The 22,068-nt window shown below is 41.7% G+C and overlaps 2 protein-coding genes across 5 annotated transcripts in view; both read right to left on the reverse strand.

Moving 5' to 3' along the window:
• The window catches only part of ADAD1 (adenosine deaminase domain containing 1), a gene marked incomplete at both ends in the record, with an annotated part of 37,360 nt that extends 26,359 nt beyond the window's left edge, over positions 1 to 11,001 (reverse strand). For both annotated transcript variants that reach the window (XM_079770302.1, XM_079770301.1), the window contains 4 exons: positions 2,216 to 2,284; positions 7,571 to 7,738; positions 9,887 to 10,075; positions 10,827 to 11,001. In XM_079770302.1, coding sequence (XP_079626428.1) covers positions 2,216 to 2,284; positions 7,571 to 7,738; positions 9,887 to 10,075; positions 10,827 to 11,001 — 601 coding nt within the window. The remainder of the gene's footprint in view (positions 1 to 2,215; positions 2,285 to 7,570; positions 7,739 to 9,886; positions 10,076 to 10,826) is intronic.
• A 3,992-nt stretch (positions 11,002 to 14,993) lies between these two features.
• Positions 14,994 to 22,068, reverse strand: part of BLTP1 (bridge-like lipid transfer protein family member 1) — a 175,578-nt gene continuing 168,503 nt past the window's right edge. For all 3 annotated transcript variants that reach the window (XM_079771203.1, XM_079771204.1, XM_079771202.1), the window contains 4 exons: positions 21,300 to 21,494; positions 20,164 to 20,298; positions 18,304 to 18,469; positions 14,994 to 15,699 (listed from right to left, as the gene is read on the reverse strand). In XM_079771203.1, the coding sequence (XP_079627329.1) occupies positions 15,483 to 15,699; positions 18,304 to 18,469; positions 20,164 to 20,298; positions 21,300 to 21,494 (713 nt within the window). In that variant the 3' untranslated portion in view covers positions 14,994 to 15,482. The remainder of the gene's footprint in view (positions 15,700 to 18,303; positions 18,470 to 20,163; positions 20,299 to 21,299; positions 21,495 to 22,068) is intronic.

A 22,068-nucleotide genomic window follows, 5' to 3' on the forward strand; every position in this document is an offset into this window, starting at 1 on the left:
TTATGCCAACCACTGACCTGGAATTCTGTCACACTATTCATTAAAAATGTCCACAGAGGCTGAAAAGAAAGACCAGAGCTCCTTCCCATGTTAAAAAGCCATTGCTGCTGGATGGGGCCCTTCACTGCCCTTCTGCTCATTGATTCTCAGGACCATTAGGTATAGTCCTTGTGAAAGTGCCTCTCTTCTCTGGCCTGATCTTTCATTCCGTACAAGCAGGCAAATGTGCAAAGCCTTTTTGTTTTACAAAAATAATAGAAAACTAAGCATTAGGGATAAAACTGTTCTCAAATCCTAATCTCCAGATATAGAAAAGAGACTTTCTATTTTTCATTTTAATTCTACAAAGACTCTAACTTTAAAATCTGAAGTGTTACTACTATGTAGACAATGTAGAAATTAAGAATGCTTTCCTGTTGTGCAGGGGATTCCTAACCTAACAGGAACTGTATACAGTAACAACCACACAATGTTGAACATGAAAAAGTTACTATCTAGTGAGCATCTACAATATGCCAGGCCCAGATCTAAATACTTTACACTCTCCTAATAACCCCTGTGAGGTAATTACTATTCTGACCATTTTACAGATGGAGAAATTAGATGCATAGAAAAGTATCCATTCCTAGGTCACACAAAGAGTAACTGCAACTGCAATTGTTTTTCGGGGGCTTCATTGAGAAGTAACTACCATTAAAAAAATGTGGATAAACTATTTGACATGAATCTCCCAACCATCAAGCACCAGAAAGCCATTGGTTTTCATTAATGACTAGAGGCCAGGTGCACGAAATTTGTGCACGGGGGTGGGGGGGTTGTGTCGCTCAGCCCAGCCTGCACCCTCTCCAATATGGGACCCCTTGAGGGATGTCCCACTGCCTGTTTAGGCCCGATCCTAGTGGGATCGGGCCTAAACGGGCAGTCGGACATTCCTTTCACAATCTAGGACTGCTGGCTCCCAACCACTCACCTGCCTGATTGCCCCTAACTGCTTCTGCCTGCCAGCCTGATCACCCCCTAACCACTCCCCTGCCAGCCTGATTGACGCCTAACTGCTCCCCTGCCGGCCTGATTGTTCCAAACTGCCCTCCCCAGCCGGCCTGGTCACCCCTAATTGCCCTCCCCCGCAGGCCTGATCGTCCCCAACTGCCCACCCCTGCCGGCCCAGTCATCCCTAACTGCCCTCCCTTGCCAGTCTGGTTGCCCCTAACTGCCCTCCCCTGCCGGCCTGGTCGCCCCCAACTGCCCTCCCCTGCCGGCCTTGTTGCCCCCAAGTGCCCTCCCCTGCAGGCCTGGTTGCCCCCAAGTGCCCTCCCCTGCAGGCCTGGTCCCCCCCCCCCCAACTGCCCTCCCTTGTGGGTCTGGTCCCTCAAACTGCCCTCCCCTACAGGCCTGGTTGCCCCCAACTGCCCTCCCTTGCAGTCCTGGTTGCCCCCAACTGCCCCCCCCCTGCAGGCCTGGTCTCCCCCAACTGCCCTCCCTTGTGGGTCTGGTCCCCCAAACTGCCCTCCCCTACAGGCCTGGTTGCCCCCAACTGCCCTCCCCTGCAGTCCTGATTGCCCCCAACTGCCCCCCCCCCCGCAGGCCTGGTCCCCACAACTGTCCTCCCCTGCCGGCCTGGTCACCCCTAACTGCCCTCCCCTGCAGGCCTGATCGCCCCCTACTACCCTCCCTTGCAGGCCTGGTCCCTCCCAACTGCCCTCTCCTGCAGGCCTTGTCCCTCCCAAATGCCCTCCCCTGCCGACCTGGTTGCCCCTAACTGCCCTCCCTGCAGGCCTGATTGCTCCCAACTGCCCTCCCCTGCTGGCCTAATCGCCCGCAACTGCCCTCCCTGCCAGCCATCTTATGTCCACTTGGGGTGGCCATTTTTTACCACATGGGGGTGGCCATCTTGTGTGTTGGAGTGATGGTCAATTTGTATATTATCTCTTTATTATATAAGATAAGCCCACCAAAGCAAAGAATTCTCAAAAAAGTAGTTACATGAAACTGATGAACTATCTCCTTCTAGGAAAAAGGCATTTCTTCTTTCTTCTCCATTCCCCATTTCTCTAATTTTTAGCAGCATATGAAATTTTCCTCTTTGTGGAAGTACGCTAGGTTTGAATGATAAAATACTGATACATATTTTCATATTTATGCATATTTTAATTATATGTTGTCATTTTTAATTGCATTACTCTGCTAAAAAGGAACACCATAAAGGACTTCCTACCATAATGCACCTTTGAAACGTATGCTGGTTCAGGTGAAGCAGCAGGTTCTGCAGGGATAGGAGGAGGACCTGTAAGTAAACAAACATATAAGGAAACATAAAATTCATTGTTCCACAGAGCAGATACCTTACTATTCTGTAATACAACAGCAATCCAAGAATGATTAGTTTCTTCTCTATATTTCTGCCAACTCTAGACCAAATACCCATTAGCCAAGTCTCAAACACAGTTCTGGGTTTCCTAATCTTATGCTACTACTAGTGGCTTGGTGCACGAAATTCATGCACATTAAAAGGGAATTAGAAGAAATGTTTTAATATTGCCATTTGCCCTTTCTCTATAATAGAAGTGTCAGAGATGAAAGATTAGTAAGATATATATGAAAATCTCCCTCCTGTCAGAGTCTGGGGCATGCCGCAGGACCTAGAGTCAAGTCCTCGTCCACCACCCACATGTTTCAAAAATGCAGGAGACCCAGACCTGGCTAGCCCCACCCCAATTAGGTGAGACCCAGACCCAGCCGGCCCCACTCTCGTCAAGCCCCTCCAGGCACGGGGTGCAGTCTCAGGTCCCCCGGCCTGGTGCCAGGTGGGGGTGCAGTCTCAGGTCCCCCATCAAGCCCCGCCGGGCAGGGGGCGCAGCCTCAGGTCCCCCAGCCCAGTGCTGGGGTAGGGGACAGCGAGACCTGAGGTCCCCCGGCCCGGCACAGGGGCAGCGCAGCCTGAGGTCCCCATCAAGGCTCGTCAGGCAGGGGGCATGGCCTGAGGTCCCCATCAAACCCTGCCCGGTGGGGAGGACATAGCCTGAGGTCTCCCATCAAGCCCCGCTGGGCGCAGGGCACGGCCTGAGTTCCCATCAAGCCTGACCAGGCGGGGGGGGGGGGGGGAGGGCACAGCCTGAGTTCCCCCATCAAGCCCTGCCAGTCGGGGGGTTGTGGCCTGAAGTCCACTGTCAAGCCTCGCAGGGCGGGGGTCGCGGCCTGAGGTCCCTCACCCAGGCCAAGCGCCATGCAGCCTCAGGTCCCTGCTGTTCGGTCGTGATGTACGGCGTCCCTGCTAATTTGCATATTCCTCTATTACTACATAGGATAGAGCTTGTTTTGTAACATATGTGACATTCTGAAAAGAGGTTATTTTGGAGCGGCTATAGGGTCAAGCCTTGGATTGACCTATGGCAGGGCCATAGCTTGGAGGGCAGAGCCCTCTTAGCATAAGTAAGCTTAACCTCAGAGCCCTCCCTAGTTTCTTCCTAGGTAGCTAATGGGCTGTGGGAGAGCAGCAATTGCTGCCCAAACAAGTGAAACTCACAAGAACATTGTAACTATGTTGACCACTTCCTTGTTTTTCTCAGACTATAAAATAAAGCCTCAGCTTGCAGGCTGGATCTTTCTGTGTCCTCATCCAGGCATGGGAGATCTGCTGAGCCCCAGCTGTATTCTCTTTGTCTGTCTTCTTTAAACCTTCACCGCCCCTCCTTAGGTTCACCCTTGGCCGTGCTAGCACGGCACATGTGGCACCCAACATGGGGCCTGAATACGGGGGAACTACAATTGCAAGGTGATAGGATGCTCCAGTAAAGCACGTGCAGAAAGCAAAAAGTAAGGTAAGGAGCTCAGTTTAGTAATAGCTAGGTGTAAAACATGGGAAATTCAGGATTGCAGGAAAATAACTTATATGTAAGGATATGCTCCAAGCACGGGGCTGTTCTGTGAGGTATCAACAGCTTCTCAATTTGTTGGATTTTGTAAATAAAATTTGCCCATGATTTCCTGAGGAAGGAAGGTAAATGTAGAGACATGGAAGAAGGTAGGAAAACAACTTAGAGATCATTATATAGTTGAAGGTCCAAGGAAAATTCTTTTAAAAAATATATATTTTATTGATTTTTTTACAGAGAGGAAGGGAGAGGGATAGAGAGTTAGAAACATTGATGAGAAACATCAATCAGCTGCCTCCTGCACACCCCCTACTGGGAATGTGCCCGCAACCAAGGTACATGCCCTTGACCGGAATCGAACCTGGGACCCTTCAGTCTACAGACCAATGCTCTATCCACTAAGCCAAACCAGTTAGGGCTCAGGGAAAATTCTTATCCCTACTTTCAGTCTGTGGTCCCTGATTCGGGCCTGCCTAGAGCCCACTCCCGAAAGGGAATGGATGAACGTGGCAGGGGAACTAAAACAGATAGTGGAAGGTTACCAGAGGCTTAATACTGTCACAAAGGCTTGTCTCTCACCTGGAGATTACTTATTATGGAAGTATTTTATCCATGTTTGTGCTGACACTGGACCAGCCTTATGTTCAAGGAGTAGTATTAGCTGCCGCATTAAGAGATGTTGTTCGATCGTCAATAGAAAAAGAAAGGGGGATGTTTTAACTGTGGTAAACTAGGGTATTTTGCTACTAAAGACTGTAATGTTATAAATTGAAGTAAAAAAGCTACAGGGAGTGGAAACAAGCAGCCTGAACTATGTCCAAGATGCTGGAGAGGAAAGCATTGGGTAAGTGAATGCCACTCTAAGACTAATGTTGATGATAACCAATTCCCCCTAGGCAGGGAAACTCTAAACAGTAGGGGCCTTATCCTTGACCCCACTGCAGCCTTTCTAGCCCACTCAATCCCAAAGCCAACTGTTCGAAAACTTTTAAAAATGTTAACATGTAAGTGCGCAGGATTGGACGCTGTCCCACCTCCCAATATGTGCCACGAGAGTGTATGGTTCCCTTCCCGCGGGCTTGATGGGACTAATTTTAGGGAGAAGCAGTTTAACATTGAAAGGGTTTCAAGTTCTCCCAGGGGTGATAGATCAGGACTATACTGGAGAAATTAAAGTAATGGCAAAAACAATTAATACTATAAATCAGGTCTTATCGGAAACAAAAATAGCACAAATTCAAGGTAAGGCAATAGCGGAAAGAGCTAATCCTACCCTTAAAAAGCAATTACAAAAACAAAAAGGGGGAGAAGGATGTTATGTGTTAAATTTTTTGAACTATGATGCAGAGAGTTATACAGCGGCCAAAAGGCATCAGACCTCCAGTGCAATAGCCTCTGCTGAGTTAGCCCGGTGGAAAGATGCACAAACCAGACAAGAGTTTTACCAGATCCAGTAATGATGTGGGGAAGAGGTTGTGTTTTGTCTCTTTTCAGAAGGACCAGCACAGCCAATTTGGGTGCAGAGCATTACTTGCGTCACCACAATGGACCCAGAGAAGCTCCTTGTCCCTTGGTTCAAAAGACTGAGAGTTGCCCCGATGACAGCAATGAAGAAGAAGAAAACGAAGGCTATACAAGGGGCTGAGGTGCCAACATGGGGTCAGCTGAAGAAGTTAACGACTGAAGCCCAGCAGATGGGAGAAAAGCAAGAAGTGGAAGCTACTCCCTCAACCATGTTTCTGGCTCTGCTAGCATTGGTTAGCTGCCAGTCTTCTGTAAAGTCTTGCGCAGCCAAGTCCAAGGACTCTGAGTAAATACACACCAACAGCAAAAGAAACTTTCATTTTGTAGCTGAAAATGTTAACATGTCTGTAGTTTGGTTTTTTGCATTAGCATTGTTTTGTTATTGTTTTAATAGCCAGAGCTTTGTTTTTGATGTTTAAGTTTTACTTTTATTATAGTAGCTTAAAAACAAAAAAAGGAGATGTAAGGAACGGCTATAGGGTCAAGCCTCGGATTGACCTGTGGCAGGGCCACAAACAAGTCCCAGCTTGGAGGGCAGAGCCCTCTTAGCATAAGTAAGCTTAACCTTATAGCCACCCCCCCTAGTTCCTTCCTAGGTAGCTAATGGGCTGTGGGAGGTGCAGCAAGTGCTGCCAAAACAAGTGAAACTCACAAGAGCATTGTAATTATGTTGACCACTTCCTTGTTTACTATAAAATAAAGCCTCAGCTTGCAGGCTGGATCTTTCTGTGTCCTCATCCAGGCATGGGAGATCCGCTGAGCCCCAGCTGTATTCTCTTTGTCTGTCTTCTTTAATCCTTCACTGCCCTTCCTCAGGTTCACCCTTGGCTGTGCTGGCAAGGCACAGGTTAAAGTGAAACCCTGTTATAGATGCTTAAGAACAATTTTCTATTTACAGTAATACTATGTAAAAATTTAAAATTAATATCCTATTAAAAATTTAGTAAGTAAAAATTATATTTTTGCTCAATCCCTTCACTTCAGCCAACTTCTCCACTACAGCTGTCAGCCGTTCTCTATCTATGAATTTGTCTCTATCTTGCTAATTAGTTCATTTTGTTCATTAGATTCCATGTATGAGTAAAATCATATGGTACTTGTCTTTCTCTGACTGGCTTATTTCACTTAGTTTTTTGTTTTGTTTTTCAAACTATAAGAGAAAGTTTAGAAATGGGCTCAGGAAACAAGTTACATTAGCAAAAGAAGGGTGCTTGGAGTTTAGGAGAGAGAAGGGTAAAGGTAACGTGGGGGTAGGTGGAGAGAAGGGCCTGGAAAGGTGCAGGCGTACTCCCCAAAGGGAGAGCACCTCACTTAGTATTTTAATGCTATTTTACTAGAGTGTTTTCTGGGGGAATACTACATTCAAAGTTTTCAAATTTTTAGTTCCATTCTTTGCAATGGCTTTGCAATTTGGTTCCAAAGTTAGAAAATCCAGGAAAAACAAGAAAACATGACATTAAACCAAAGGGTAAACCAAAATGTAACCTAACATGAAACATGACAAAAATTGCTTACTATGCTAATATAACACATTAGCATATTCCTCAAATTGATATTTAATAAGAACTACTACCATTTGATCATATACTATTCACATGCATTGCTTCAAGGCTTTGATGGTAGCCACAGGAGGTAGGTACTATCATTGTCCCCACTTTTCAAATGATGGAAATTTAGGCTTAGAGTACAAATAACTTGTCTGTCCAGGGTCAATATTCCAACCTGAGCAATCTAATTCTGGAGTTTACACTCTTGCTATGCTACCTTAGGCCATTATTTTCTCAAGTAATTCTAGCATTACTGAATTTAAGACAGGCAAACTTCACAAAAATTGCATTAAAAACCTCTAAGTATTAAATGCACAGTGTTAAATATAAAATAAGAATCCAATAATTTGCATAGAAAAATAAGTTTCGGGACTCAAACCCACTGACAATCTGACAAGTTATCAGACAGTTTAGCAACATGTTTTTCTCCTACGGGACTGAAATATATACTATGGTTAAATACATCAGCCATCAGACAGCAATGGAAGAAAATTATTCAAATCCTGCTACAAAGACCTTGCAGTTGCGAAGTAATTCCCCATTAACATAAAATCTTTCAGATTATTCCTTTTGGATTATTTATAAAATGATACATTTTATTAATACTTTATAATCAAGAGTATTTACCTGATGTTTCAAAATTTCTTGGCTCAGGTTCATCCAGCTGTAGAAGTTCATCAAGAGCTAATTTTGCTGCATTGGATCTAGACTCCTTTTTATTTTGTCCCAGTCCAGTCTTGTACTGGATACCATCCACCACCGCACAAAAAGCAAAATATGGTCCCAAAACGTTACCTTGAAAAAGAACTCAGAATAAGTGCTGCACAATTTCAACAGTATAATCCTGCAAAAGATGTCTGTTACACAGGAAAACATCCAAATACAAAATTGTGGAAAACTAGCTACCTCGGCCCATCAGTTTTTCTGTAGGGCCAATACAAGTGAAAGGAAGCAGGGCGGGTCCTTGAACTAATTCTGAGGAGTCGTTCAAGTGGCCCAGCTGGCTCCAGACTCAGCATGAGCATAGGGCCACCTTTACAGTGCAGGCCATATAAGGAGTGGCAGTATCCTGAATAATGCCTGGGAATGAAAAGCATCCAAAATCTATCAAAAGACAATTACAGGCAAAATGTGGAGCCTCTGGCAACACCTTCTTCTTTCAAACTTCCATACCAATAAAATTTAATTTCTTCCCCGCTTTGGGTGCCCTGATACTCGCCCCCCCCCCCCCCCCCCGCCCCCGGATACTCTTAAAAGCTCCAGAACAGAAAGGATCCCTTTGAAGAAATCCTGGACACCTATCAGGGAGTCACTGTAAGCAACTCAACCCATCACAGTCATAGGGCAGTTGGAGGAAGGGGAATTAACAAAGAAAACCGTAACATAAAACAAAGATGTCTTTTGTCATCCAAAATTCCTAGGATTACCTTTACACAATTACTTTTACTAGATTTCATATTTGCCTGATAAATGAAATGGAATCATTTCCTAAATTTACAGGCCAAAGAATTTTCCAGTTCAAATTTTCAGATTTTAGGAGGCCTTTAGGTAACTCCAATCTCCACTCTCATTAGAGATGGCTAAGTATAAAGTCACTCCACATAAGCCTTGATATTATCTTCTCTTCTCAAATATGACATTAACTGCTGGTTGTTTTTGAAGAAGTACATCAAGGTTACAAGCAACTCCTGATCGCATTTGGAAAAATTGCTTTCCTTCCATCATCTATGACCTCAGTTTCTTCCTTTGGGACCACCTGGGTTCCAAACCAAATTTACTTAACCTGAGGATATTTTGTATATTTACAAATGATTTGGATGACTGTTATATGTGAGCATTACTCATCAAGTCATTAATAAGTACTCTATGTCATCGTTCTGGATGTTTATACCTGAAGTTCTCAAATTTTAGTATGAATGGATCTAAGTCCTATAGAGTGTGTTAAAAATACTGATACTCTGATCTCTCCACCAAACCCACTGAATCAGATTATTCAATTAGTACTATGCACATAAAATAAACACCATTAACAATCAGTGGCTTGTGTGTTGAGTAGTTTTAGCTCAGACCACTAAAGATTTGCCCCGGTCAATTTTTTCTTACTGTGACCAATAGTTTACATTTTCCAGGGGCAGTCTGGGAATGGAGAAAAGCTAACCAGTTACACAGAAATTAAGCACAGAGGTATTGATCACATGAAGTAATCCAACCTACAGTGACAAGACCTAGGAAAACTCCCTTTTACATTAAGACCCTATTTGCACAGACATGTTTAAAAATTGTCAATGCCTCTTAAGAGCACTTACTCTCTTATCCTCCACTTTCCTAAAATTCTTCCTAATCTCTGTCATAGGTGATGAAATCAGAAGCTGCTTTCTGCTTTTTTCTGATCTGTATTCCTGGCGCCTTCCACAGGCACAATGTGGTAACAGAGTCTTCTGGTTACGGGGCGGTTTAGAGAGAACCGAGAAAATAGTCTCAGACAAGACTGCTGATGAGTACCAATCATGTGTTATTTTGACCTCTGATCTTTGACTTTCAGAAGCCAAATTTGGCCAGAATTTTTGTTAGGCATCAACATCACTGAATCCTGCTTCTAAGATAATCATAGTCCAAATACTTAACATCCCTAAAAAGCATATTTATTCTACAAGTATTTACACCTATGTATGATGCACAAGGCTGATGAGATTTCAGTTCAACCAGCCATACACAAAAAATTAAAATCCCATGATTATAAATACTTTGTATGTGAGTTACCTGCAGATTCCAAAAGGCTAAAGAAATATTAATATAACATTTTCTAAAGTATACCAACCAAAAATAGTAGTTATCTAACCCCAACATTATGTGAATATAGAAATTTAGTGCCACTTATATGCTCTGCTTTTACTAGGAAAATATTTTCCCATCCTGTAATAACCCGACACGGCTTTCACTTGCCTGTTGTTACTGTTTCCTTAAGGTCAAGCTGAACCCGCTGCATTTGTGCAAACTGGTGCAAGGCTGACACAGGGTTGATCTCTCCACGTTTGTATTTCATTATAAACTCCTTAGGTATTTTTTTTGGAGGAAGGACGGGATTTGAAATAGATGAAAGACCTTTGGAAAGCAATGGTTCTGGAAAATTACCTAAAAATAAATGTTTACGCTCGTCAATTTGATGCATTAAAAAAAAAAATAAGACACTGTCCCTCACACACTTAGTCATGTGTGGTTTTCATTACATATAAGTTTCTCCTAAACAATTTTGGCACAAATGCCAAACACAACCTGTCATTTTGTATAATGTATAAATCTTTTGGAATACCAAGGCTATGTTGCAAAGAAGGTCTATCACTGTCATGTCATTAGGTGCTGTTAAAGAATCACAAAACTTGAGTCATGTCAAGGTCTTCAGAGACGAAGCCATTTTTACATGCGATGTCACCAAGGCCTACAATGGAGTAAAACACAGATCTGGGACTAGAACCTCGTTTTTGGTTTCCCATGGACTATTTTATATTATCTTTCACCTTGAATTTGGTCACATTTGTAAAGGGTGTTTGTCCCTGCTGTATACTTAACACTAACAATGCTAAGGGATCTGTGGAACACAAACCAGTATCGGTCCAGTCCCTTCTCCGAAGGGGTAACAGCTTCACCTCGATATAGCAAGACACACTTGATGTGGTTGCACCGACAAGGGGTAAGAAATAACTAGCAGCCAGGGAAAGGATTTCTACAAGCTTCCTACAAAGTTGGGAGTCGAATCCAAGTTCCAGGTGGCGCCTGGCCGCAGGGACACGGCCATGTACCCAGGAAACATTGAACAGGGGGCTCACAGGAACTCACTGGCCAGCTCAGTCTTAAAAAGCTCAGGCAGGTGAAAAAGACGTCGTACCCGTCACTGGTGTGACCTTGGATGCCATGCGGGACAGGCTGTCACTTTCCGAGGACTGCGCTGCGGGTGTGGTGACCATCTGGGCGGGTGGCTGAACCGGCAGGTTCTTTTTCAGCATCTGAGCAAAGCTAGGGACCTGGGAGCTCTTCTGAAACCAGCCATTATTGGAGGACATTTTCTCACCTACGAATGAGACCAAGTTGGCAGAAAATGATATACTCACGCCGCTGGTGCCTGCTAATCCCGCCCCCGCACCAGGCCCCTGAGGAAAGCCCGACGCCCTCGGAGACCAGGGGAAAGAAGCTGAAGGAAACCGAGCCCCAGGGGACCCGCAGCGCCCTTTGTGGGCCTCCGGCGGTCGGGCCCAAATCGCACCCACCGAAGTCGTCCTTCCGGCCCTGCCGGCCCAACCCCGCGGGCGGGCAGTTGAGGCCGGGCCGCAGGCCCCTAGGCTCCCCTGCCGACGCCATTGCTTCTCCACCGGGCCTCAACCTCTCCCTCAGGACGCTGTGCGTGAGAGCCCGCGGCCAGCGCTGCGGCTTTCAAAGGCCGTCTCCAGGTGGGTGGCCCCGAGGCCCTGAGGAAGGCCCTGAGGAAGGCCCTGAGGAAGGCCCTGAGGAAGGCCCTGAGGAAGGCCCTGAAGAAGCCCCTTCCCCGCCCCGTCCTATCGCCAACCGTCTACGCACCTCTGCCGCGCCCCTGCCTCTGCGCATGCGCCTGTCTTGAGCGTGAGAAGTCGCCGGACGTCACGTGAGCCGGCGGCCCTGACGCAGGCCTGGCGCTCAGAGCGTGAGGTGGAGGTGGCGCAGGTCGGCCTGGTCACTCGCTAAGCGCCCTGATGCCCCAGGCCTCACGGAGCCTGTACAGGGAGGGTCTCCCTGCCCACAGTGACTCCCATCGGGCCTCCCTATCCGCGGTGGCTTCAAGGAAGCCCCTCACTTTATCCCCATTCACAGCGCTAACAAGGCGCCTGGAAAGGCTTGCTGACAGAATAAACTACCTGAGATTCCACAGAAGGTTCTTGAAAACAGGTGGAGGTGTTGAGAACTGATGACGCTCATCTGTGAGTGTTTTCAGTTCTTTGCTCTCGTAAAAGTTGAAGAAGGCTCTCATGGAGGTGTTAACTGAGAGATTGTTGAACATATTTTTAATAGTAAATTACTAAGTAAGTTTTGGCGCTAACCCAGAAGGAATTGAGTGACATCGTTCTAACAAAGTTTTAGTGCCCTCTACTTTTTTTGTATGGACAGGATGCTGAAGAGTTAAGTCACTTTCATCAAAAAGGAAACCAACGTTGATGGTATTATACCTCATTACAGCAAGAAGTAATATCCACCCACAAATACGCAGGTAATTGCGTGCTTGAGAAGAATGTGTATCCTGCTGTTGTTGGCTAGAATGTTCTGCATATTATCTGATTATCTGATAGGTCTATGTGGTCTATAGTGTAGTTCAGATCTGCTGTTTTCTTATTCTGTCTGATCTACCCATTGCTGTTGCAATATACATGTTTTTTAATTGTGTGACTAATAACATTTTTGTAGTTATTTTTATTTAACTTTTAAACTAGAGTTGTAAGTGAATTATGCAAACTATTACCATAATGCAGAATCTAACTATCACTTTATATTTGTCATTACTGGTGAGATTTACACTACCTTTCTATGTTTTTGTGAAGTTAGCTTTTTTTTTTTTTTTTTTTTACTTCCAAGTAAAGAATTCCCTTTAGAATTTCCGGCAGGTCTGCTGGTACTGAACTCTTTCAAATTTTGTTTGAGAAAATCTTTATCCCTCCATCATTTCTGAGGGACTGCTTTGCCAGGTATAGAATTCTTGTTTGACAGTTACCTTTTTCAATATTTTGAATATGCCATCTAATTCTCTCCTGACCTGAAAATTTTCTGAGAATTCTGCCTATAGTTTCAAGGGGTTCCTATACATATACCTGTTCTCTTTTCTGTTGCTTCTCTTAAAATTATTTTGTGTTTGACTTTTGAGAATTTAATAATAATGTGTCACCATGTACCTCTATTCTCATTCAGCTGTTGGGGGTCTGGGTCCTTCGGACATCATGGAATTCGATGTCCTTTCTCTTCCCAGGTGTGGAAAATTCTTACCCATTATTTCTTTAAATATATTTTCTGTCCCTCTTTTTTTCACTTCTTCTGAAATTTCCATAATGTTCCTATTACTTTCCCACCAGCAGTGCACAAATATGGTTTTCTCAGTCTTGCCCAACAGAGCCACAGAAAGTTTGGTTACAAATTTAAATTGCCCTTTTCTTTTTATAGCATTATCACTGTAAGTGCCAGGAATACTGTAAGTTTATACTTATGTCATTTTTTTAGTAACTCTTATGTGAATATTTAAAGCCATGGGAAATTTTTAACATTTAGAACTTACTGGCATAACTGTTTCTTTGAAGCAGAGAATTAATACCTGAAGGACTCAAGTAAGGAATAATTTAATTTTTATTTACTTTGTTTGATGAAGCAACTTTCTGGCAGTATTATCTTAGACACTAAATCCAAAGTAGGCATAGAATTTGCTTCTCTGGTAAGTGTGACTAATAGATATAATGTTCCTATAGCCCCCAACTGTAGAGGTGATTGAGGGGAATATGGAGAGATCAGGCAGATAATAGGTAAGAAAGATGATGTAGCAGAAAGAATTCAAATTATGACTCTAGCCACTAGGATTTTAGTTTTAATTGTATTACTAAGTTGTTGTGTGACAACAAAGTACAATTTTTAATTCCCCTAACACTGTGTCTGTCTTGTCTGTCTGTCCATCTGCCCCATTAGTCCATGACCTTGGATGGCTAAGTACCTTGGCTCTTCTGGAAGGTTGTGTTTTTGTTGTTGTTTTTCAATCTGAGAGACTAGTGCCTTATCTACTTGAGTTCAAGATTCCGAACCAGAGGCTTTCTTGAGGTGTTTTCTAATTCTAGGTTCTTTAAATCTATTGTTTACCCAACTTTTAAATGGACTGTACTGATTTGACTGATTTCAAACCTGAGTTGTGATTAAGAGTATTTAACTACTTTTGAATATTATTTTAGACTAGTGGCCCAGAGCACAAATTCATGCACATTGAAAGGAAATTAGAAGGTATATTTTAATGTTGCTATTTGCCTTTTCTCTATAATAGAAGTGTCAACCAAATTCATGATTGACAATGACAAATCAAAACACGTGTGCGATTGGCGCGAGAGCTTTTGTGTATCACACATGTGCGAGTCAACTTAGCCTTTTATATATATAGAATAAACTTGATTAATTATACCTGCTTTCTGATTTAGCTAAACTTTTTCCAGCCTAGTGAAGCACCCCAACTTCTCTTTCAAGTAATTGTCAGCAACACAGCAGTAAATATCAACAGAAAGATTATTATTGTAGATCACACAGGGAGAACAAATGGTAAAATATTTAACTGTAGCAGTCTTTAACTATATTCTGTGCAGTGAGAAAACCTGAAGTCATTTACAAGGCCCACCATTTCTTCTTTTCAGTTGGGTCAAGTTTCTAAGCTTTCTAAATCTCCCATTTTCCAGCTAATGAAAAGAAAATAGGATTCTACCAATTCTCCTATCCACCTACTCCAAGACTTCTGTGAGGATCAAATGAGATGAGGCACAGGAAATGCTTCACAGACATTTGGTTAAATGTTTAAAATATGTCCACCTGGCTATAAAGCAAGTCGTGTTCCTGGGCTGAAGAAACTGCAAGGAAGCTAGTTGCTAGGGAGAGGAAGCCAGGCGTTGCTATGTGACATCATTACCCAGACAGACACTTAGCATATTAGCCTTTTATATATATAGATTTTGCTATTCTTTCAAATATTTTTATTAAACTAATGTATGTACTATACACCTACCTTCATATGTACAAAAGAATATATATAAACATGTACATAAAGAATATATTACAATAAAAACAAACAGCTATGTATTGACCACTCATTTAAGAAATAAAACTACACCTAACATCTCTGAAGTATCTGATATGCCTCTCTCTGGCTGCACCCTTTTTCAGCTAATATTTATACAGATTTCATTTTTATAAGTATTATCTTCTATGAAAACATTTAATAACTAACACAGGGTAGACATCTATTAATTATAAAAATAAGGTATCAAAGGAAGAAAAGACTCAAAACAACTACAGATTGAAACCAATTATTGTGACTTTATTACAATAGTTACAAACAATACTTTAGTGGTATTTAATCATATCACAATTACTCAAATTATATACAAATAGGTATGTATACAAGTCTACATTTTAAAAAAGAAAAAGCAATTAATGACCAAAATAATCACATTATGAACAAGATCTTTTTCAAAAAGTATGGCCAATAACAGGAAATTCACAGTTATTCTGAAAATATTTAAGATGCAGGAATCATATTGCACATAACAATTATAAATCCTACTGAGTAGATATATATTTTAATCTAGTTTTTCACAAAATTTACATTATCATGCAATATATTTCACTGTATACAGAATGGTGGAACTAGAACAAACAGGTTAACTTACAAACCTTCAACATAATGGCCACAAAATTAGAATTATTTTAAAGTCATATTTAAAATAATTTTAATATACAAAAAAGCACTCCAGTGTAATAATTTGTTCACAGATCAAGTTACTTTTTAGTGTTCTTCTTTATCTTTTCCTTTCTTTTCCTTCTCATCCTGTAGTGCAGTACCAAGTTTTTTTATAAGAACTGACAGAACCTTGTCCAGTGGGTCCATGACTCCTCTTTGAAGCCATTTAGGAATAGTAGTCCTGGCATGATGAAAGCCCAATTTTTGAAGAATATAATCAACGCCTACTGGATCAATCTTTCTTCCAGTCCAAGAAATTAATCTAAAATAATTGTAAAAAATAATTAGGAGTACAGTGTCCCAGCAAAGACCTGAAGGTAAGTTTAAGCACATCACTAAGCCTCCATAATGTGCTCAAAGTATCTTCAGTAGGTACATTTGAATAATCTACAATTCCTGGATTCACTTATAATAGCATTTTAAAAAGTGTGATTGTAAGTATCCTTGATAAGCATATACACAATAATGGAGTTTAGTGAATTTCATTCTTATTATTTTAAGCCCAAAGTTACACAGTCATGTTAAACATTTAAAGGATATTTGGTTCATTCTAAAAGATGTTAATTAACTTGGTGGGGGAAATCTTTTCAAATGTATATGTGTATCAAGTCACAGTGTCCTACACTTAAAATGTCTTTCTGTTTTGTCAATTACACCTCAATAAAACTGAAAAAAAATAAGAGTTCAAGTATGTGGCATAATGTGGGGGGGAGGGGAGGATAAAATATAGAGTATTTGCTGTGTGCTAAACATGTTAGAAGGAGAACCATTTTCTTCCTATTCTCAGTATTTCTTTCCATATAGAGGAACAGCCATCAAGGAAACACTCCTGGCCCCTTATTGATGAGTTATCTGATTGGCAAATTAATGGAGGAACTGTAGTTTAGTACCCTCCTCCCTACTACTCTTAGAAACCATTCATTTTGATCTGTTCCTTTATGCCATAGGTTTTTTCAAAGACAGGTCCTTAAATAATTGAGCCCAAGACAGTTCATTGCTGCCTGTGGCTTGGTGAGTACACAGTGCTGCACAACTTCAGCCCTATCCCATGCAAGCTCTGCAGCACTGAGACCCTGCAGGTGAGTCCAAACCTGGACTCTAGTAGAAAGCCACTGGTGCCAGACCTCCAAACCACATTCTCTGTCACCAGCATTACCAGTATTAGAACTAGCATTTTTATTTCCAGCTGCCTCTCTCCCACTATTTCAGTTAGGGGAAAAGGGAGGAACTAAACATTGATCTGCTAAAACTCTTAACAGTTTTAAGCATTTTATGTTAATTAGCTTATCTAAGAATTGTAACCTACAAGGTAGGTAATACTATTTTCTACTTTTTTTTTATGAGGTAACTGAGACAGCAGTTATTAAATCCTTTGGGCAATGTCACTTAGCCAGAAAGCAGGGCTTAGAGCCACCGCTCTTAACCCTTTGCACTCGCTTGCTTTTTTCTCGAGCTGCTACCGATGCTAACCGTGTTGAGTCACACTTGACATCCGAGTGCAAAAGGTTAACCATGCTATCCACTACAACACCATATTTAGTCTCGTGGTAGTTTGCTAAAGTAAGGAATATATTTGTGAAAAATTTAACTATTTTATACTCATTTTAAAAAAGATATAACAGGTCTTTGAATAACACCATTTTGTTATAACTTGTAGGAACTTAACTCTTGTTTATATCAAGTAGCCTATGGTAAAAATGGTTTCATTAATGTTGTTTCCCTTAAAGTCATAAGAACCAACTTATCAACATTAGGTGATGACTTACGTAGTCAATTATATTTATTTAGAATCACAAATAAAAAAAACAGATTTCCTACATTAGGACTTTTGCAATATTTTAATATTGTTTGAGTATTGACACTGTTACTATTTCTCACACGTTTGTGTGCTATTAATACTAAAGTGTTTTCTTAGTTTGGTTACCACAAATTTCACTGAATACAAATTACTAACACTTTCTGCTTATACAGAAGTCCACTGTATAATGAAGATTTTGTTAGTTTGGAATTATTTTGGTATAAGTATGTCTGAATAATAAGCTTATCTAAATGAAATCTATGTCATTCTGCAGAGTGTTGAGTATGATGGACTTTTTTTGATACCATTATTCCATGAATCAAACAGTGATAATTTGATTAACAAAGCAGATGAGAGGAAAGGGAAAAATAATAGGGTTGTGAGTGTTAATCACAAATAAGGACATACAAAGCAAGTACTGCTCTTTATAGCAGTAATTATAAAAATAATTAAAATTAGAAAATACTTTTAAATTTACAATATGAAAACAAGTTGATGTCACTGGGATCATGATTGTAGAACATGACTCAGTAAAGGAATCGGAACCTGATAGCGTTACATTTGACATTTCAGGAATGGTTTTATATTGCTTCCTATGCAGACAAAAGGACACTGTGACATGGTCCACTCTATTACATTGTCATGACATATGTAAGAATTGTTTGGTTCTTAATGATATATGATTCTACTACATCTTCCCAAACTACGTAACAAGTTTACTGTAGCTACCTACCTCAGTCACCTGAAAATAACATCTTGGTGAGAAGGTAAAAAAAAATAATAGCCATTATGGAAGCAGAGTTATTCTCACATTTTAGTGATTAATTAACAGAATGTCACACAGTGGACAGCTAACCAGCACTGAGCTATTCCCAGGGTCTGTGCCTAGAACACTTAATAGCAGAAAGGAACAGCAAAAACAGCAGGCAGACATTGTCGAGGTTACAACTGGCTAACTTCTAAATATATTTTTCAATACAAAATATTTAATAACCTAATACATAATTTATAACCTTTTCTCCTAATAATCCCATAGAATATAAGTAAATATATATACCCACTATTTACCTAAGAGTGGGCTCTAGATGCCACGTGTTGCACATAAAATCTCTCCAGTCCACAGTGGTGTAACTGATGCTGTCTTCTCTGTCTTTGTCAGAGGAGTTGTCATCATGTATAATGACTGGACTTTTCTGTCCTGGTCGAGTAGATAAAATCCGAGGTGGAAAAATGGCTATAATGAAAATAATAGGTTAATATTGCAGATATATACCGTGTAAGTTTATTTTAAATCACTATATGAACAGAATAATTTGCTCCATTTTATTTATGAACTGGCCAAAGCCCCATTTAATTCCATTTCTTAAAAAGTAATATTTTAGCCCTAGCTGGTTTTGCTCAGTGGATAGAACATCAGCCTGTGGACTGAAGGGTCCCAGGTTCGATTCTGGTCAAGGGCACGTGCCCAGGTTGTAGGCTTGATCCCCAGGAGGCAGCCAATCAATATTGATGTTTCTATCTCTCTCCCTCTTCCTTCCTCTCTGAAATCAATACAAATATTTTTTAAAGTAATATTTTAAATAAGCCTTAAATAAGTGCCAATAATTGGTATTGCTTGGAGAAAGCCAATATCAAAGTTATTGCATTACCTTACAATTAGAAATAATGTCATTTATTTTTTAGTAATAGCATATGTTTTACATATATTTGTGGGCCTAAAACTAATGGTAAAGAATGCTAACATTTATGTGATTAGCAGGCCTAGGGCACTGGACTTGTAGGTTTCCTAAAGAACAGCCGTAGGTGGATGACTTATTATTTTAACAGTTTTATTGATACTAGAGGCCCAGTGCATGATTGAATCATGCACGTGTAGGGTCCCCTACACGCTTTCGCTTTTCACGGTGGAGCTGGGTGCCTGTCCGCTGGTGCACCAGGCCTTTCAGAAGCCTCCGGCTCGGCGGAGGCTTCTGAAAGGCCTGGTGCCAGAGCAGACAGGCACCCAGCTCCCCCACTTCTGATGGTCCGCAGCCGCTGAGGGGGGCTGCCGTGGACACCTGGCTACCCTGCCGTTGAGAGGCGCAGCTGGGTATCCGCAGCAGGCCCCCTCAGCGGCCACGGATCTGGCCGTTGAGAGGTGCAGGGGGCGGGAGTCCCGCCCCCTGCGCCTCTCAACAGCAGGGTAGCCCCCGTCAGTGGCAGCGGATCCGTGCCTCTCAATGGCCGGATAGGCCACCCCGAGTCCCGCCCCCCAGCCTCCCGCCGCCCAATCGTGGGCGTAGCGGAGTGATGGTAATTTACATGTTACTCTATTATTAGATAGGAAAATTCACAGTAAAACCCACTCAGTTAATGTGTACAACTCAATGGTTTTAGTATGTTAATGGTGATACATATATTTGATCAGTGGTACTAACTTAGAAGCTTTTTATGTAAGCAGCCTTTTCACTCCATATAGTAAACATGCAAATGTTTTATGAAAGATGAAGTCTTTCTAAATTAGTGATCATAAATAATAGGCAACATGCTCCTTTATTATGTAGTTGTTTCTTTAGTCATTTCACTTGACTAGTCGTATTTCTTCAAAGAGGTTTTTTCTTTTACTACTTTGTGAGAATCTCCTACAAAGTCTGATAATATCCATACATATATGGAAATACTTTGTGAAGTACAAAATATATTCAGTGTGAGGCATGGTTAGAGTGTTGTGTGTGCCTAGCAGATACTCAATCTGTCACATAGTCTTACTAATAGATTATTTATAGTCCTCTCATTTATTTATTAATATTTGTAATTCATAGAGGAAGGAGACACATTTTACTCATTTATAATTAGATCATTAAAAATCCATGTAAATGGCAGACAGCTGCCTTTCCTGAAGCTTGAAAGAAAAAAACATAATCCCCAAAATAAGAATATGATACTCACCTTTTTCTTTCTCTTTAAGATAAGCCGACACTAAATCATGGAGAAACATGATGAGCTCAGCATCCATAGTCACACAAATGTGGTCAGTGAACTCTGTCACCACACTACATTCTACCTTCGGCTTCAGGCTGGCATCTGCAAGGACAAAGTTCTTTTATGGTAAAGATTTAATGAAATAAATCCCTTTCTCTTTCTGTTAAGGGATTTACATGGGTCTGTGTAAATGCATCCACTGAAATGCAACAAGATAGAAATGAGTAATTTTGTATGTGATTCACAGAATGGTGATAGTTTATATTTTACATGACATTTATTCCTCATAAAACCCCTCTGAACCGGTTATTATCCTCCAATTTACTGAGGAGAAAGAGGTACAAATGGATTAAATTATTTGCCACAGGTTACATGGCTGGCAAGAACATCAATCAATTTGACCCAGGAAATCAATTTGTTATTTTATGTGACACTAGTGACCTAGTGTATGGATTCGTGCACATTGAAAGGAAATTAATTAGAAGGTGGCCAACGGGGCGGGACTGGGCAAGATGGGCCGGACATGACCTGGAGCCAAACTCCCGTGGTCCTTTCTCCAGCCAGCCCACACCTGGGATGGTGCCATGGCTTGAAGGGCATCTGTGGAGTGAGCGGGGTCCCTCCGGCAGGTGGGGTCCCTCGGCCTGGCCTGCGGGGATTGGGCCAAAATTGGCTCTCCAACATCCCCCGAGAGATCCCAGAGTGCAAGAGAGCACTCTGCAAAGTTGCTGTCATACAGGGTATGGAATGCAAAGACAAGTGTGCAGTAAACCATATTTGGGGCTTGACAGTGCCCTAGCAACAACATAACCAACAGCCTAACGTGGAATCACGCAGCCCTGCGAGGAATCAGAACCCGAGAAGCGCAGCTGCCAAGTCACTGAAGCTCAACAGCTCCTGCGTTGAGCGTCTGTCCCCTGGTGGTCAGTGCGTGTCATAGCTACCGGTCAGATAGACACTTAGCATATTAGCATTTTATATATGTAGATAATTATATAATCAGATTATATTAATATTACACACAAATAACAAAAACAGTAGTTCAAAGTTCCTTTAGAATTTTCTTAGTAACTTCAGAAACTAAAGATTGTTCTTCCACATACCCTGTAACGAAGGTTCCTGTGGTTCTTGAACATGAATAGACTTAAAGTCAAGCTGCATCCTTGGTAATGCAAAGATAGTCTCTGTTTCATGATTGTAGCTAGAACCTCCTCTGAATCCACTCAACAAACTGGAATTCTTCACAGTAGTGCTATTCTCGGTGTTATTAGCATCAACATTACGAAGTAGGTTTAGTTCTACATGCATAATAATAAAGACAATAAGAGTCAAATTAAACCAATAGATATAGATAAGCCTATTGCTTTCATGGCACTATGATACAGGAACTTTTATCATTTCAAAAGTTGCAAAATAAACTCACATTTGAAAAAATAGAACCATATAAAGTTGTGGTCTTGAGAATAATTATGTATCTATATGTAGACGGGTATAAACATATTTACATAAGTAAATATAGAGCTGTATTAATTTATAAATAGTAATTTATATTTATACTAGAGGCTTGGTGCACAAAATTTGTGCACAGGGGGCGAGGGGTGTCCCTCAGCCCAGCCTGCACCCTCTCCAATCTGGGACCCCTCGAGGAATGTCTGATTGGGCAGTCGGACATCCCTCTCACAATCCCGGACTGCTGGCTCCCAACTGCTCGCCTTCCTGCCTTCCTGATTGCCCCTAACTGCTTCTGTCTGCCAGCCTGATCACCCCTTAACCACTCCCCTGCCAGCCTGATTGATGCCTAACTGCTCACCTGCCAGCCTGTTTGCCCTTAACTGCCCTCCCCTGCAGGCCTGGTCACCCCTAACTGCCCTT

This window comes from Cnephaeus nilssonii, assembly GCF_951640355.1.
Source record: "Cnephaeus nilssonii genome assembly, chromosome: 5".
NCBI lineage: Eukaryota > Metazoa > Chordata > Mammalia > Chiroptera > Vespertilionidae > Cnephaeus > Cnephaeus nilssonii.